General features: G+C 56.5%; 1 protein-coding gene across 2 annotated transcripts in view; it reads left to right on the top strand.

Moving 5' to 3' along the window:
- The first annotated feature begins 2,365 nt into the window (after nucleotides 1-2,365).
- The window catches only part of TNFRSF1B (TNF receptor superfamily member 1B), a 35,307-nt gene continuing 20,783 nt past the window's right edge, over nucleotides 2,366-16,889 (top strand). The window contains exon 1 of one of the 2 annotated variants that reach the window (XM_074377409.1): nucleotides 2,366-2,529. In XM_074377409.1, coding sequence (XP_074233510.1) covers nucleotides 2,452-2,529 — 78 coding nt within the window. In that variant the 5' untranslated portion in view covers nucleotides 2,366-2,451. The remainder of the gene's footprint in view (nucleotides 2,530-16,889) is intronic. The other variant, XM_074377408.1, reaches the window with a different exon arrangement.

The raw sequence follows: 16,889 nt of genomic DNA, 5'->3' as shown, positions 1-16,889 counted from the left end.
GAGGCCCCACGGTGGTGGTGGGGGGTGACAATTGTAGCTGCTGTGGAACACTGTGCCCCTTTCTCCCAAAACCCTCTCCCCAACCATACCCGGCAGAGTCAAGAGAGGAGTCACCAGGTCCTCCCCTTCCAAAGCAGGTTCCAGCCTGGGTCCACTTGAAGGGGAGAGGCTCCACCCTAGATGAGAGATTGGAGTTCTATTGTGTTCCCAGGGCAAGACTGGACTCTTATCTGAGAAACCAGAGGGTTGTTTCTTGCCTGAGTGTGCCTGGAAAATCTGCAGGACCTGCCCAGGATTTCGCGCAGAGCCTGGGAAAGGACGGGTCCCCAAAGCAAGCTTAATGGGGAATGAGATTTTTCTCCTTAGACCCTTGTCTGTTATCTGCCTGTGCTCTCAGCTCCAGGCCCAGCCATCGTCCCCCTCTCCCACTGCAGTGGGTGGACCCCTACAAACTACAGTTCCCAGGTTCCTTTGCTAAATGGCTCCTGTCTTAGGTTTGGCCAATGGGAGACACTGGCGAGAGATTGGAGGTTGGAAGGGAGAAGCCAGGATATTTCCCTCCTCTCTGCTTCAACGCGGTGTCTCTAACAGTGGCTCTGTCTCCTCCTCGGTTCCAGATACCCACACATGCCCCGGTCCTGGCTTTGGTAACATCACCTCCAGCCTCAGAGGTGGTGGCGGCTTTTTGAAGTTGCTAATCTCAGAGTTGTCTCCCTTTCCCCTAATTGTTCTTTTAATTTCTCTAACATCTTTACAACCCTTTCTTCTGTATGAAATACCTTGTATAGAGTCAGTAGACAGAGGGTTTGCTTTTCTGTTGGCTTGGCTGTCACCCACATCTTGGAGTCCAGTTGGTGGAGTTGGGATGGAAGGTGAGACCCCAGGAAGATCTCCATGCCTGGGTGGTGGCCGTGCCATTCACTGGGATCGGGAGCTGTTGGAGGGAACGAGTCACTGCGACCCTCTGGGTCTGAGGTGTGTAGGGGACATCCATGGAGAACTGTTTGCTCCTGTTTCCATTGGATGACACCCCATCCTGGCCTGTGGCTCTCTCTTATGGATCAGAGAGCCCTCAAAACTGCTCCCAGACAAGACTTGTAAGGGACAGAAGAAATTTTCATGCTAGTTTTAGAGGCTGACCCTCTCTGCAGAGTCAAAGTTATGCACTGCGCCAGCCTCGCCCTCGGCACAGCCCGTGTCTCAGGAACGTGTGGGAACCAGGTGATTTCCCAGTCTCCTGATCAGGAGGTGGGATTTTCCATCCTCCAAGGACCACTTCCCAGTTTCTCACTCAGCGCCTAGAAGCATCACCCTTGCTGTCTCCATCACAGGTTGGTGACCCAGAGCAGGTGTCCCTGGACCTCTTGGGGCAGCCTGCAGTGAGGGAACAGGATAGCCACCTGCCAGCCCACCCATGACACCCCTCTGAAATGCCCTGTGTGCTGGGGGCAAGGACCCCCCAGGGCTGGAGGAACATGTTCTGGACACGCAGGGCTGGCCCTGATATTAGGGTTGGCACTCAAAGTGAAGGGGGTGCAGATGGCAGCTAGAGTGTGCGCTCAGTCACGAAGTAAACTCCAGGGAAACAAGCCCTCATGGCCCTTGGTCTGGGTCACCCCCACTCTGGGCCCCCACAACTTTCTAGGTGGCTTTCTGTCCTAACCTCTGTTTATTTGCCAGCCACCTGGACAGGAAACTCAAGAAGGAATTCAGGGCAGGGTCTGGCTCACTTTGAGAAGGACATGAAGAATGTCTAGGAATAAATGAACAAATAAATAATAGTAATGACAGCTAATATGTAGACAGAGCTTAAGTTATATACTTACTTTGTAAGTATACATACACACATAAAACATACTGTATTATGTGTATAGTACATCTTTCAATCTTCAGAATATCTTTGTGTGGTTAATGCAGAGATTCAGACCCAGGTAGTCTGGCTGTAAAGTCTAAATGAGTGAATAATCTAGACTGTCTGTGACCCGGTGTCAGCTCTGTGGGAGATTTTCCCAAATTCGTGCCCTCTCCTCGCGAAGTGGGGAGCCTGAGGGAGGTCGGAGAGGTAGGTGGACGCAGGGCGGCCGATGGGGCAGCCACAAACGGGTGGGAGCCCGTCCCAGTGCAGGTCTCTTGCCCCCTCCATTGGGAAGGGTGACTTGAAGGGGAGGAGACATCAGAAGGAGGTTGAAGCGTCGCGGAGGGCTGGGAGGGGTTGGCGCTGGAGGTGCGGCCCCAGCGCTGGATGCGCAGAGCAGGGGCCTGGCTCGGCCACGCGGGGTGGGGGGCGGGGCGGGGCGGCGGGCGGGGAGGGAGGGTTGTGTCCCCGCCCCGCCCCGCCCCCTGGCCTTTCTCCCGCCGCGGGTTGGCTTTCGCTTTCAGTCGGCGGCGCCCGAGGTAGCGGAGCCGGAGCGGAGGCGCGAGGGCGAGGGCCGGCCGGACCCGCCCGCACCCATGGCGCTCGCCGCCCTCTGGGCCGCACTGGCCCTCGGACTGCAGCTCTGGGCCAGCGGGCGCGCCGTGCCCGCCCAGGTGGGTGACTCGCGCAACCCCGCGGGGCGTGTCCGCCCACCCAGTCACCCTGGCTGGAGCGCGCCCCCCGTCCGGGGTGCCGGGGCCGCGCGCTCCCGGGGAGCCGTGACAGGCGCACGGGGCTCGAGGCCACCGAGGCGCCGCGCCCCCGACACCAATCAGGCGCGCGCGCCGCTGGAGACCCCCTGGGGACCCTGGATTTGGCGCACGTGCGCCGGGGGCCAGGAACTCTGGCGACCGCGGCCGGGGGGCGCACCCCGGTCCCTCTGCCAGCGCAGGCCAGGGAGTCGGTAGCCGGCCGGCGGGCCCTGGGCAGATCCCAGCCAAACCCCGGACCCCAATTCTCTTATCCCTGCGACTGACTGCCGCCACCAAGCCTGCCCTCTCGGAGGTGGCTTGAGGGTGACAATACGGGGTGATCTGTATGGGGGCTCTTTCCCCGCTGCTGATGCTGGGCACTTTTCTTTAGAAGACTTCCTCCTCTTTCTTAGAAATACTGGGGCTGCATAGCTGAAAGAACGGCCAGGTGTGCAGTAAGTGCCTAATAAGGGCACAGTCAGACTGTAGGCTGTCTTCCGTGCGGTTTGCCCAGACTCCTTCCCCAGGACCCACCTGATGTGTCCGGTGACCACTTCAGAGCCTGCTGTCTATGGACTCTGGAGTCATGGGGAGGAGACAGTGTCCTCAGGCTCCCCTGGGCTGACCTCCCTGAGAGTCTGTGCTTCAGCTCTGGGGACAGGGGAGGAGAGGGAGGCCTTCTGGGGTGGTTATCAGAGCTCATATGATCTCTGAGGGGCTCCAGGAAGGTGGAGAGAGCAGAGACCCCAGAGCTGTTATTCAGTACTCACTGCACCCACCACAATAGCAAGAGAGAGTCTACAAAGATTGCTCTTCCTTTGCCTCTTGTGGCCGTCTCTGTGGTCTCAGAAGACAGTCACCCTATTTTACAGAGAAGGAAAACTGAGGCTCAGTGAACTCTTTGTGTTTCATGGAAGGGCATGAGAGATGCTCTTCCTTCCAAGGGGAAATCTCTTCCTTTCCCTCCTTGGCTGAGGAGGAAGTGTGCCTTCATCCTTTCCTCATGATCTTACCCTGACAGATGGATGCTTGTGAACTGACCCGTCTGGACATCTTGACCGGAGAGGAAGGTGGGAGGTGGCATTGACTCATGTGAGGTGACTCACTGGCCAAAGCTAAAGACACCTTTAGAGTCCAGTTCTCGAGGGCAGAGAATGGAGGCTGTCAGAGCAGAATTGACTCACCCACAGTGGGTACCAGGGTGGGTCCTCGGGGAGCTGCCCTAGAGGTTGTCCTGGAAACAGAGGAGGTCAGGAGAGTCCTAGCTCTGAGACCCGAATGTGGTTGCCGACGACTGTGGTCCCCAGCCTGACTGCAGGGTCATGCGAGGACTAGGGGCACCACTGTGCCTTGGTGAACCTGGGGGCATGTGAGCCCCTGGGGCAGGGGAGGTATGGGGCTTCTCTTCGGGACAAGACCAGCTCCTAGTCCGGGCGCTGTTTGAGGGCTTTCCCTGAGTCTCTCACCTTCCTTACCAGCTCCCGTGTCGGCAGAGGTTACGTCCTCCCTGGGGTTGTCTCCACAGCCTCTTAGCTGACCTCCTGGCCCCTGACCCCTCTCCCACAGATCCTCCTTGGTGGCATTGCTGGAGTGGCCCTCCTCAAATCAGAGTGCCTCTCTCTCTGCCTGGGAAGCAAAAGGCTCCCAGTGGCCAAGACAGAATCTCCCCCAGGTGTCCCAGGCCAGAGCGAGTGAGGTGTGCGGGTACTTGCTGCCACCTCTCTGCCTGCGTGTCCCGTACCCTGTGAAACACAGCCATTGTGTATCTGCTCACCCTGTGCTAATCCCCTGCGTGGTGCACCCCTTCCCCCATCCTTCAGGGCCTTTTGCACATCTCACCCCGCCATCTCCTCAGGAAAGCCTTTCCCTGCTCGCCCAGTTGCATTTGAGCACCTGCTCTTAGAACTCAGCCCTTCATCCCTCTCGAAGACGGACTCCATTCTGCTTTTTAATCTAGTTGTGTTTTATCCACCTCAATAGATGGAAAGTTCCTTGAGGGCAGGGACTGTGGGATCTTCTTCCTTATCATTAGCACCACAATAGCTCCTGTTTTCTGAATACCTGCCAAGTGCCAGGCACTGTGCTAGGACTTTACTGTAGAACCTCCCTTAGAGCAACTCCTAAAAGGTGGTTGTTCCCAGTTAGAGATGTGGAAACTGAGGCCCAGAGAGGTTATGACGTTTCCCATGATTGTAGGAGGTGGGGAGATTTGAATGCAGGTCTGCTTGATTCCAAAGCTCTTTTCACTGTACCTTCCCCGAGCCTGTATCCCCCTCTGGCCGCCTGCCAGGTCCCTGGTCCCTCGCCCACAGTGGATGCTCAGTTATGTTGAATGTAATAGAGTTGCAGAAGGAGCCCCAGGCAGACCTGAGCTGGCTGCGGGTGTGGCAGACTCACTGTGCCGTCAGGACTTTTGCCTCCTTTAACAGCTGTACTTGCTGGCTAGTATATGGAGTACATTATTCATTCACCTAGTCGTCCATTCATTCGACAAATGTATGCTGGTAGAGCTGACAGGATAGGGGAGCATCTGGTCTCGTGTGCTGAGGGTGGCAGGGCCCCGGCAATCTGGCTTTCTGTTCTTGCTGGAGAGGGTCTGAGGGAATGCTTACCCGCTGGGTCTGGCCTACCTACTCCTGGAAGTCCTGAGGCTGAGGGGCCGCTGTCTGCCTCCTCATTACCCAGGGGCCTGGGGCCAGCTCAAGTGAGGGGAGACGTTGGGGGCTCCCAGCTTAACCTGGGGACATTGTCCTTTAGTGGGGATGGGTGATCCAGGGTACCTGCAGTCCTGGGCTATCCCTTGGCCCCCCTGGCTGAGAGCTCAGTGGGGAGCCTGCTTGCTGACTGAGGATGTGGCCGTCGCTGTTGTCCTGGGGCCTGGCCCAGTGGCTCCTGGTGTACTGTCCTTTCCCAGGCAGGGAGACATTTTACGGCCCTGATCATCCAATGCTTCCTGGAGGAATAGCCGAGAAGGCTAGGGGTGGGGAGAGTTTTGATGCCAGCCGTGTGTGTGTGTGTGTGTGTGTGTGTGTGTGTGTGTGTGTGTGTGTTACATTCAACTGTACGTGTCAGCTTAGTTCCCAGTTTTATGCCATGCTGGCTGCTTTTCTGTTCCTCAAACATGCCACACGCACAACTGCCTCAGGGCCTTTGCATTTGCTCTCCCCTTCACTTTGAATGCTCCTCCTGCCACTGTCCTCTGGTCTCATTCCCTCACCTCCTTCTGCTCAAATGAATTCTTCTCAGGGCAGCCTTTTCTGACCCTCCTGCCTACAAAGCTCCCCTCCAGGTGCTCTCCCTCCCCTGGCCTGCTTTGTTTTCCCGTATTTCTCCTGTAACTCTCATGACCTGTTTTATTTCTTTCACTTGTATTGTGTCTTCTTACTGGGATGTAAGCCTGGTGAGGGCAGGGACTTGTTCACGGCCACAGACTCATAGTCTAGAATAGGTTTTCTTGTGCTTAGTACTCTTGACATTGGGCCCACATGGTTGTCGTGGGGGCTGTCCTGGGAGTCAGAGGATGTTCAGCAGGGTCCCTGGCCTCTACCCACCAGGTGCCAGTAGCACTTGCCCTTCAGCGGTGACAATGAAAAGTATCTGCAAATATTGCTAAATATCCCGTGGAGCCGGGGGAGGAGGGTAGGAAATTGCTCTAGTCGAGAACCGTTGGCTTAGAACAGTGCATGGCATGTGGTAGGTGCTAAAAAATATTGAATTAATTGTCCAAAAATATCTGTCTGACCTTTATAATGACTCTGTCTTGTGGATAAGAGGGAGAGTTTGAAAAGCCAGTGTGGCAGGGCTGTCTCCAGGATATTTCTCTGGGTTCTTCCTCTGCTGTATTGGGTCTGCTGAGGCTAACGGTGCTCTCCCCAAAGTGCTCACCCACCCACGTCCCCGTCCCGGCTCGTGACAGGGCCACCCACTGACAGTGACTCAGGACCCCAGTAAGCATGTGATTTGCCCGGAAGCTGGTAGAGAGGGAAGTTGGGGGTTAGGGTGGAAGGAGGGGTGCTACCAGAGGACAAGAATGAAATCGCAGTGGCGTGGCTCCTAGTTCCGGACATTCCGCCAGGCCCGCAGGAAGCGGTGTTGATGACTTAGAAGAAGGGCCCAGACCTCAGAGCCAGACAGACCTTGGTTCAAGTCCTTACTTTGCTGTTGATAGGCCATGTGACCTTGGCAGGTCTTTCTGTCTCGGGGAGCCTGTGAAATGGGAACAATCCCCACTACACTGGCTGGTTGTCAGGATTGACAGTGCTCTGTAGGCTGAGCAGCCTGTTGGCGGCTATTTGAGTATCCGGGGCTTTGCGGGGCCCGGGAATCACCATGGAGCCTGATTCCCTGTCTCTGAGCCTCGGGACCTGGAGGTGGGGGTGGCAGCCCTCCAATTGCCTAGAGCACCTGCCCAGCATCCCTGGGAACAGCTTCCCTCCTGCCCGCCTTCTTCTGGCTATGCTTCCTGCTCCAAGGTCCCCTCCCTGGGGCCTCACACTTCCTGCCCAGCTGCCCGGCCTTAGGAGCCTGCCATGTGGCCGAGGTTGCAGGGTCAGGAAGTCCTCCCCCCCCCAACTCCATTCAGTAAGTGACAGGTGCTGTGTATCGTCTGCAGGCGAGCATGGGGTACATGTGGTATAGAGGAGTCTTGTGACCTGCTCCGTGAAGGGGGTGCAGAAGATCTTGACTTTCCCACCTGCAAGATGGGTGTGGGCTGATTCCAGGCTGGCTCTAAAATTTCTTCCATCTCTGACTTCTGTGATCTCAGAGGTTCTGTTTGCTTGTAACCCTAAGAAGAGGAGGCCCTGTGAAGGCTCTTCTGAGGTCAGAATGCCCATGCCCCAGCCTCCAAATAACTTATAAGACAGCAGGGCCCTGAGAGGAAAGCACACTGGCCTGGATGTCAGGAGACCAGAGTTCCTATCTGTGCACTGTGGTCACTGGCTTCCTGTGTGACCGTGCTTAGGTTACTTAACCTCGCTGGGCCTAAGTACCCCTATCTGTAATACCTAACAGCACTCTCTTGGAACATTGGGGAAGTATCAGCTTTGTGTGTACTTGACAAAAGCCACAGACTTGGGGGCGAGGGGGGTCTAGGAGTTTTCCTGGGAAGGAGAGTCTACCACTCCTCAATATCTTTACTTCCCAGTTCCTCTTCTTGCTAACCTCAATCCCACTTGCTTTGGCTGGAATGATTTCCTTGACTCAGGCCCCAGTAGCATCAAGAATTCCTGGCTGCCTGTCAGCTTGCATCCAAGACAAGATACAGAACCCTCAGATAGAACAGGATTCACAAATTTCCCACCTCCTTGCTCCCTATGACCTAGTTAGTGCCTCTTAAAACTCAGAAGCCGGATTCTTTGGGGGCACCAAACCACAGGAAAGTCTGTGCTGTGGGCATCATTGCAGGGCCTGCTGCCTGGGATCCCACAGGTTCGGGGAAGCCTTGAGTTGGGTGGGGAGGCTCCGTGAAGAAGTCTTTGGCATCCATGATGGGCAGACAACACCCCTCCACCTGGTTCTGAGGCCCAGGGATTTGGGCCTTTGCATGTCTCTGCTGAGATGTTGACTGTGGGGCTGGGACTCCGGGGCCCACCCCTCTGAGGCCCACGGTCATTTTCCACCAGGTTGCGTTGTGAGGTCACAGGTGGTTGGTGACATCACTGTGGTTTGGGGCACTTGGGTGCGCACCCAGGAAGAGGAAGTGTCTGTTCACTGACGGAGGTTTGAAAGAGTAGATTTCCGTCTCCCTGAGTGTGAGCGGGCTGGGGGGAGTTGGGGGTGGGGGCAGCTGTCCAGGAGGCCCGAGACTCCAGCTCTGGTCTGCCTCTGCCTGGTGTCCTGTTGACCGTGACACAGCACCTGCCTCTCTGAGCCTCCGTTGTCCCCTTTTGCAGAGGAGGAGGGGAGGACAGGCTGCATCTCAGCTGTCGTCCGTGGAGGTTGAGGGTCACAAGCCCGTGGATTCTTGCTCCAAGCTCAGGAAGCTCTGACTTCCCAGGCCCCAGGTGGGCCAGCTGCCCTCCCACCCTGGGTAGCAGACATGAAGTGGGCGTGTTGGGGGGGGCAGTGTGGAGTGACTTTGAGGGGCATGGAGAGCCAGCAGACCTGTGCTTTGTCCCCAGCTTTGGAGCCTGGGCCCTGGGTTGATCCGCGGCTCAGACTAGAGACAAGGCAGAAATCCCCAGGGGCTTTTGTTTGTTTGTTTTGGCCATCCAGACAAGGGCCCACCTGTCTGTGTGGGTCTGAGCCTGGCCCTGAGGTGGCTGTGCTGCTGTGGCCACAGATTCAGGGAACTGAGTGGGCCTGAAGGGGAGAGTGGCGCGGGAAGGGATTTGGGGCAGGGAGGCTGTGTCTGGGCATCTTCCGGGCCGTCCCTGGAAAGCCTTCTCGATTGCCATTCGGGAGAGATGCCAGAGGCTGTGAAAGTGACCGAAGCGTGGGGCTGGGAGTCCGGGTCCCTTGCCCAGTCCTGGCTCGGCCTCTGGCCCAGAAGGCTTGGCCAGTTCTCTTCCCTCTGACCCTCTGCTGCCCCAGCCGGAAGTGGAGGTCGGCAGAGGCCTGGCCCACCCCCACTTTAGAGGCTCTTCCCCTCAAATGTAAGACTGGGGGAGGAGGTGGAGAAGGTTGGTGACTTCGGGGGTGGGGGTGGTTTGCAGCTCTGGCCTCTGCTGGGCTCCGGCTCAGAAGACCCAGGTCTGGACTTGCCCGTGACTCTTGGGGAAGGGCTCCCAGAACTTGGCCTTAGTTAGCAGGACTCCTGCCAGCATCCTGGGGACCCCTCCTTGTCCTCCCTCCTGTGGACCCACAGCCCCACTTCTGAAGCCGTGTGCAGGGGCTCCAGGTTCAGCTTGTCCCTGGCTAGCCTGTCACCGTCTAGCCTGTCACCTGCTGCTTTGGAATCACAAGTCCCGAATCCGGCTCCTTCTTGTCCTGTCCTCCCAGCTCTCTCGAGCCCCCTCCCCTACCTCACAGCCTGACCCCTCGCCCTCCTAGCCCTCCCCTGACACCCCATGGCTTCACTCTCTTCCTGGCATGGCCCCTTAGCTCCCCCCTCATCTCTTCTTGTCACCTTCCTGACTCTGTCCCCCACATTCCTCTTCCTACGGTGACCACACAGGGGTCTTTCTAAAAGCTGAGCCCTGACAGTGGGCAGGATTGGGCAGAGTGGATGCCAGGAGGAGGAAGAGCAGGAGACAGTGGCTGGACCGTCTGAGCTGGAGCAAAAGGCTGCTTAGGGGCAGTGATGGCACTTGAGGCTAAAACTGTTTAGGACCAATTTCTAGAAGTAGAAAAAAAATTTTAAATTGAATAAAAAATTTGTAGCAACTGTAATTTTGGGAGCGTTTGCTAAACACTTTACACATGTTATCTCATTTAATCCTTACAGTCCCACGAGGTATACGCTGCTATCAGTTCCATTTTACTGATGAGAAGATTGAGATTTTTTCAGCCTCATTTATTTTAAAAAAACAAAGCAGGGACCTACTGTATAGCACAGTAAACCATATTCAGTATCTTGTAATAACCTGTAATGGAAAAGAATCCAAAAAAGAATATTTATGTGTACATGTGTAACTGAATCACTTTGCTGTACACCTGAAAGTAACCCAACATTGTAAATCAATTATACTTCGATAAAAATAAACTAATTTAGAAAGAAACAAACAAACAAAGAAAAACAAAGAAAAAGGCCCAAGGAAGGCTGCCTAGGACTGGAATGGAAGAAAAACCTACAGGTGAGCCTGGTGCCTCTGCAATGCTCTCTAATAAAATAGCTCACAGATTCAGAAGATGGAGACAAACAAACGAACACCCCTCCCCAAACCAAAAAACAACCCAAAACTCCTTTGATTCTGCCCACCAATAAGGTAAGAGTCTGAATGCAAAGCCTGGCATCTTTATTCCAGTTTCTGTGCTTTTGGCTACCATATTCATTTCCTATCAGGAATTGAGGCAATGGGGAGCCACTGATAGTTTTTGAGCGAGGGAGTGACCAGAGCAGAGAGTGTATTAGGAAGATAATTCCATCCTCCGTGGGAAGGACAACTGAGGTGAAGAGACAGTTGCAACAGTTTAGGCAAGAGCTCTGGGCTGAGGGAGTAGCAGCAGAATAGGAAGGAAGGATCAAAGGCTTCAGGGAGAAGCAGTGGGCTTTGGATGTGACCAAAGACCCAGGGTGGGGACAGAGGCACTCGGGAGAAAGAGGAGCTGTCTCTCTCCACCCCATCTTGCAACATGAGGTCCCTCTGGCCTCAGCCCTGCCCCTGCTGCTTGCTTGTGGTCAGTGTCAGCCCTGTGTGTTCCTGGAGCTCTTGTGGTCAGCCAAAGGGTGAGCCTGGCCTCAGTCACCCTGGCTGCTGCGGGGGCAGGTGTGAGGCTGGGCAGGGCTGGCCTGCGCATCTCAGGCGTGAAATGCGATGAGCTCGCAAGGGCAGAGAGGCAGGATTCCTGGGGGCCCCGCCAGACTCTGCTGCCAGGACCTTGGGACCTTCTCTGTGAGCTTTCACTGGTAAGGTGGGGATAAAAGTGTCCCTCTCTGTCACTTTCCTTTGGGGGCTGGGGGAGTGCAGCGAACCGAGAGCTAGGACGGATGTCCAGGGGATGCTTCATGGGTACCAGACAAGGGTCTGTTGCATTACATGCACCGAGTCCTCACAGCCACCTGGGGATGGGGTACCGTGATCATCCCCATTTTATAGGAAAAGCAGTTGACGCAGAGGGGTTAAGCTTGGGGCTCAGGCTCTCAGCTCACTAGAGGCAGAGCCAAGATTCCACGCCAGGCAGCCGGCTCCAAGCTCTGTGCGCGAACCATCACCCGGGCGTCAGGGTGGTTGCAGTGGCTATGAGGGACTATTACCTGAAAGCCGCCAGTCTGGGGACGCCACCCTCTTTATAAGCCCATTTCCTGCCCAGTTCTCAGGCTGGCCCCAGCTCATTTCAGCTAAATGGAAATGAAAACTTTTGCTTCTGTGAAACAATTCAGCATCTATTAGGCACCCGCCGTGGGCAGTGCACTGGGCCGGGTAGAGTCATGAGTAATAAAAACCCAACGGGTAACACTTGGCTCTCACTGCTGCCAAGCACGGCGCTGAGCACACCACACGCCTCGGCCCAGTGAATCATAATGGCCCCCGGAGGTGGGCACTGCTTTTGTCCCTGTTCTATAGATGGCAAAACTGAGGCTGGGCAATGGCAGAGCTGGGACTGAAACCCAGTGTCTGGCTCAGAGCTCACACTAGAAGGGGGAGACAGGGAGATACAGGGGAGCAAATAATTAACCCAAAAGTGGTCTGGGCAGTAGAGGGATATACTCAGGTTGTCACTGGACCCTCTGGGGCGTTCAGAGAAGGTTTTCTTGATATGCTACTGGAGGGAACTTTTGAAAGAAGCCTGAGTTAGCTCTGCAAGGATATTTGGGCAGAGGGAACAGCGGAGGAGGTGTGGAGGAGGGTGAGGGAACCAGAGGGTGCAGACCACATGCGGTGAAATGAAGATGGGGTGTAGATGCTGTCAAGGCCTGGGTCATTGAGCTCGGGCCTGAGGGCCAGATTATGGTGTAGAAAGGCGGCTTCGGGTCTGTCTGGAAACCCTGGGGACCAAGAGTGAGGAGGCTGTAGGTGGTGAGAGATGCCAAGGGTGAGAGGTGGGGCATGAGAGATTTGAGGAGGTGATGTGGACAGGCCTTGGTGGGGGTGTTGGGGGAGTGGAAAGGGTTGGGGTGTTTTCTGCAACAAGACTGAGGGTTCCTTGGGGGCAGGGACCACACCCTGGTATCTTTGTACCCCAGTGCTCAGCACAAAGCCGGGCCTCCAGAACCGGATACCAGCTCAGGCTTCCTGTCTGCCCCCAGCTCACTTCTAAAGCAACATCACAGGCAGTGGGCCAGGAGTGGGATGTGTCACCCGGGGCCGCCGCCTATGATGTGGTCGGTCCTCCTGACGCAGTTGCTGCCCCTCTCCGTGACGACAGACGAGCCTCCACCACCTGGCCCCGGTGTCATCGCCATGTCGGCTGCACCCCACAGTCCACAGGGCTCCCAAGAACCCCCAAAGATCCAGGCCCACATGGCTCTGCTGCCTCCCACTGTGCACCAGAGCCCCAGGGGCCTGCCATGGAAATGATGTGGTTTCTCTATTGCTCGAATCCGGTTTCTGCCTGTTCCGGGGGTCCCTCTGTTCCTGTCCGCAGCTACAGCATCTGCCCCTGGGATCTTGGAGACCCTTTTGCCCGGGAGAGTCACTGAATCCACCCACATCGTGCTCGCTGTGTGTTCTCCAGGGAGTCACTCTCCCTCTCTGGGCCCTTCCTCTGTGAAATGAGGGCTTAAGAGACGATCGCAGGGTCGAAGACTGCCTAGGCCACCGAGGCAAATGTAGCTGGGATGAGTTCCTGTCTGCCACTATGTGGGCTCGATACGGTATCGAATCTCCGGAAGCCTCCGTTTCTGCATCTCTTTTTAGAGATGGGGTGATGCTGACCCCATTGTGTTGGTGCAGAGATAAAATGAGAGCATGCCCGTGAGTGTGCCCAGACCTGTCTGCACACAGCAGGTGCTTCTGCTGGGTCTGAGCAGTATCTCTTTCTGGCTCTGTGAAAAGGGTAGAGTTGAGAGGCATGTGCTCCTCCCCAAGCTTGAAGTGTCCCCCTGTGGCCTCCTTCTGACCACGTCCTCTTCCTGCTCTCCTTGCCCAGCTGTGCTCCTCGGGGAGCCTGGGAGGACCCCTGTGCAAGGGTACTGGCATCTAAGGGGGGTTGTCTCCAAAAAATGGAAAAGCATCGGAGACCCCCAAAGTGCTGAGTCAACACTGGCAGGAAGGGCGGAGAGCTCCGAAGTTTTAGTGCTTTCAGATGATACCGTCTTGGTGGCAGCCACTTCTTCCTCCTTCCCCAGGCCAGTCCTTCTTTGCCTTCCCCTCTCACAGTCTATTTATAAATAGGGGAAGGGACCCAGGGCCCCCAGCTTGGAGAGTGTGCAGGGTCTCAGTTGGGGAGCAGGGAGACAGAAAGTCAGCTGGTGTAGGGTTGCCCAACTCCCCGAGAGAGCACGCTGACTCAGGCTGCAGAATCCGGGGGACCTGTCTGGTGCCCTGGCCTTGCTGCTCACTGGGGGATGGGGGGTGCACACAGTGAAGTACCCACCTTGAACTTGTCTCCCTCCCCCAGCCCCCACTGCCGGCTGTGATCTCTGGTCCTCCAGGGTGAGGGTGGGGAAGGATGGGGAAGACGGAAGACTCTTGCTTGGCTCACCAGGTAAGCCTGGTCTGGCTCGAGCTTTGCCCCCGCAGGCCTCTGAGGCTTACCTTCTTTCCGGTACTTACAGCCACATCCCTGTCCGTTGTCCTGGACACCATGTCCTCTGGCCTCTTGGTGGACCCCCAGCTCCTGGATTTTGGCCCCTTGCCTGGACTCTTCATTTTGGGGTCCCTTCTAGGTGTGCCTCTTGAGCAAAGTCCCTTGAAGACAACCCCAAGGCCACTACCCCAGACAGCCCACATCTGACCTGCAGGCATCTCCCCTCCTCCTGCCCCAGCGAGGTCCCACTCCGCTGTCCCTCCAGCTGGCCTGCCATGGTCTCTTGACCTTAGGCTTCTTGAGGAAAGAGCCTGGGGCCAGCCCGAGAGTGACCCATGACTCCAGGGGTTACAGGTCAGCCTCCCCAGACTTGCCCTCTAGGTGGGAGGGGAAGCCCCTCCTTTGCAAGGCCTCCATGGCCATCTGCTGCCTCCCCCGAACTGCACAACCTGCTCCCAGGCTCCTGTCCTCACCGCACCTGTTCTCAGCTAAAACCAAGGCAGAAAGAGCCCGGTTCTAATGTTGCATATGACAGAAGCCCACGCTAGTGTCAGGGCCTTTGCAGACCCTTAGAGCTCCCTCCTCCGGGTCCCCAGGGATTCTGGGAGAAGATGAGGGACCCAAGTTTAAAACTCTCCACTGCCTTTGTACCTACGATAACCCGAGGAGGAGACTGGGCAAGGTGTTATGCCACCATTTTACAGGGGACAGTGTTGAGACTCAGAGTAAGCAATGTCCCCAAGTCACCTCAGACCAGCACGTGCACCCAGATCCTCTGAACTAAGTCTAGGGCTCCTCCGGTGATGCCGGATGTCCGGGTGCCTGGGAGGCTGGACATCTCTGGGCCGTCTCCTCCCAGAAGCCACCAGCTCAGGCTGTCCTCACCTGGGGAGAGGGTTTGAGGGGCAGAGCTGGGACAGGGAAGCTCCACTCCACACCCACCTTCAGCCTTGTCTCACACCCCAGCCCCCACCTCCCAGGTCATTCAGTTTTTCCACCTCTCATGTGGGTTCTCCTGAGGTCTTGGGAGGGGGCTGAGCTTTTTGACATTCATCCTTAAGAAGCCAGAGCTGGAAGGGGCTTAGAGCCTCAACCAGGCCCACACCGCCATTCTACAGACGAGGAAACTGAGGCACAGAGAAGCCAGTTACCGCCCACAGTAGAGGGGGTGCCTGAGTAAGGGAGGGAGGACCTTTGGGTGGGCCTGAGGGGGGCTGAAGTCCAGTCTTTCTGGGGCAGGGAAGAAACACACGGCTGGAGATGAGGGGACCTTTCTGAGGCTCAGTTTTCTCATCCGTGACTTGGGAATGAGAACAGTACCGACCTCACAGTGCTGGGGTGGGGAGTCAGAGAGACAGTAGTGTGTGAACAGCTCTGCGCACTGCCTGGCTTGGAGCAGGCTGTTAGGAGAAGGTGCTGCCGTTTCAGTCTCCTAGCACCCCGCTTCCCGCCCCTCTGGCCTGGCTGCCCTGGCCTGATGGTGCACAGAACACGTGGAGCGCATCCTCCCACCCCATCTTGCTTTTCCCTTTTTCTTAGCTTCTGCTGCCACCTCCCATTTTCCACCGTGTGTGGCTGTGTCTCCCCTATGAGAGCTCAGCCTCTCAGGCCAGGGACTTGCAGGCATTTGATGCTGAAGGCCCAGCATCTCAAACCGCAGATGCTCAGTATGTTTGTTGAATGAATGAATGAATGTTTCCACCTCTGCCCCCATCTTTCTCCCTCATGGTATGGGAGGTGGTCTGAGATGATCTCTAAGGTTCCTGCCAGCCCCGAGCTGCTGCGCCTCAATCCTGCCCCCACTTCTGGGCCTCATTCTCCTTGTCATTGGCTCCCACGCATACCTCAGGCACTTGGCATAGCTGCCAATCATCTGGGCCGACCCTCCCTGCTCACAGACTCCTACCTGTAAGCCTTTGCTGACCCTCTCCTGCCTGCTGCCAGCCTGAGGGTGGGTCCTCTCGGGAGCTCGGTGACACAGGCAGCTCTGGGAAGAGCCGGCTCTCAGGTGCTCGGTGTCCCTGTCTGCTGCGGGAGGTGGGCTCTTCTGAGATTCCTGGCTGGTCACCTGGGAAACCTGTTGGAGCTGAGGTCAGAGGATGTTGGCATGAGGCTGAGAGGGGTCCCCTGCACTGGTGAGTGTGTGTGTGTTTGTGTGTGTGTGTAAGAGAGAGACTGAGAGATCATGTGTGCCCACCTGAGCCAGTGCCCCAGTCCCCCCTCAGCCTGGGGGTGGATGGACGGGGGCTGGTGGTGTGGCAGTGACTTAGGGCGGAGGGTGGATCCTAGGAGCTGACCCCTTCAGCTGTCTTGAGGAGGGGACCAAAGATTTCTTCAATGGGACCAGGGCAAGAGTCACATCCCAGCTGCACCTCCTCCCTTCCAGAGGACCTCAGACAAGTGCCTTGATCTCCCTAAGCTGTGAAGTGGGCACATGCCCACCTGCTTTTGAGGGTGGAGTAGGGTTCTATAAAGTGGCTGCAGCCTGGCCTGGCAAATAGCAGGTGCTTAATGAATAGCTCATTTTTTTCCTTCCCTCCGAAGGGCCAAAGATGAGAACTGGGTAGTGATGGAGGCCACATGGGGGGGTGGGGGCTGAGTTTGGGAGATGCTCAGGGTCTATGTCAAGGGAAGGGGAGCTTGGGCCCCCAGAAGGAGGGAGGCAGGATGGGGCAGTAGGCGTGTGGCTCTCCTGGTGTAGCCTTGGCTGTGTCACTTCACCTCCCCAAGCGGTGACATGCTGCTGACAAGTCTGTCTGACGATGGCTCTAGCACGTACAGTTGCTCCTGGGGTGGAGCAGATGCTTGTACACGTTACCTGCTCCTAAGGCGCGTTCCTTCTGCCCCAAGAGGAGGGAGGCGGAGTTGAGGAGAGGACATGGAGCTGTGGACCCTGATGTGAAGCAGCTCTGAAGGCCCCTTGTGCACAGCCCTGCGTCAGCCTGCCCCCAGCCAGGCCCGGGCATGGCCCAGAGCCTTTGGGAGACCCA

This window comes from Camelus bactrianus, chromosome 13, assembly GCF_048773025.1.
Source record: "Camelus bactrianus isolate YW-2024 breed Bactrian camel chromosome 13, ASM4877302v1, whole genome shotgun sequence".
Taxonomy (NCBI): domain Eukaryota; kingdom Metazoa; phylum Chordata; class Mammalia; order Artiodactyla; family Camelidae; genus Camelus; species Camelus bactrianus.
This window is presented reverse-complemented; position numbering and strand designations above follow the sequence as displayed.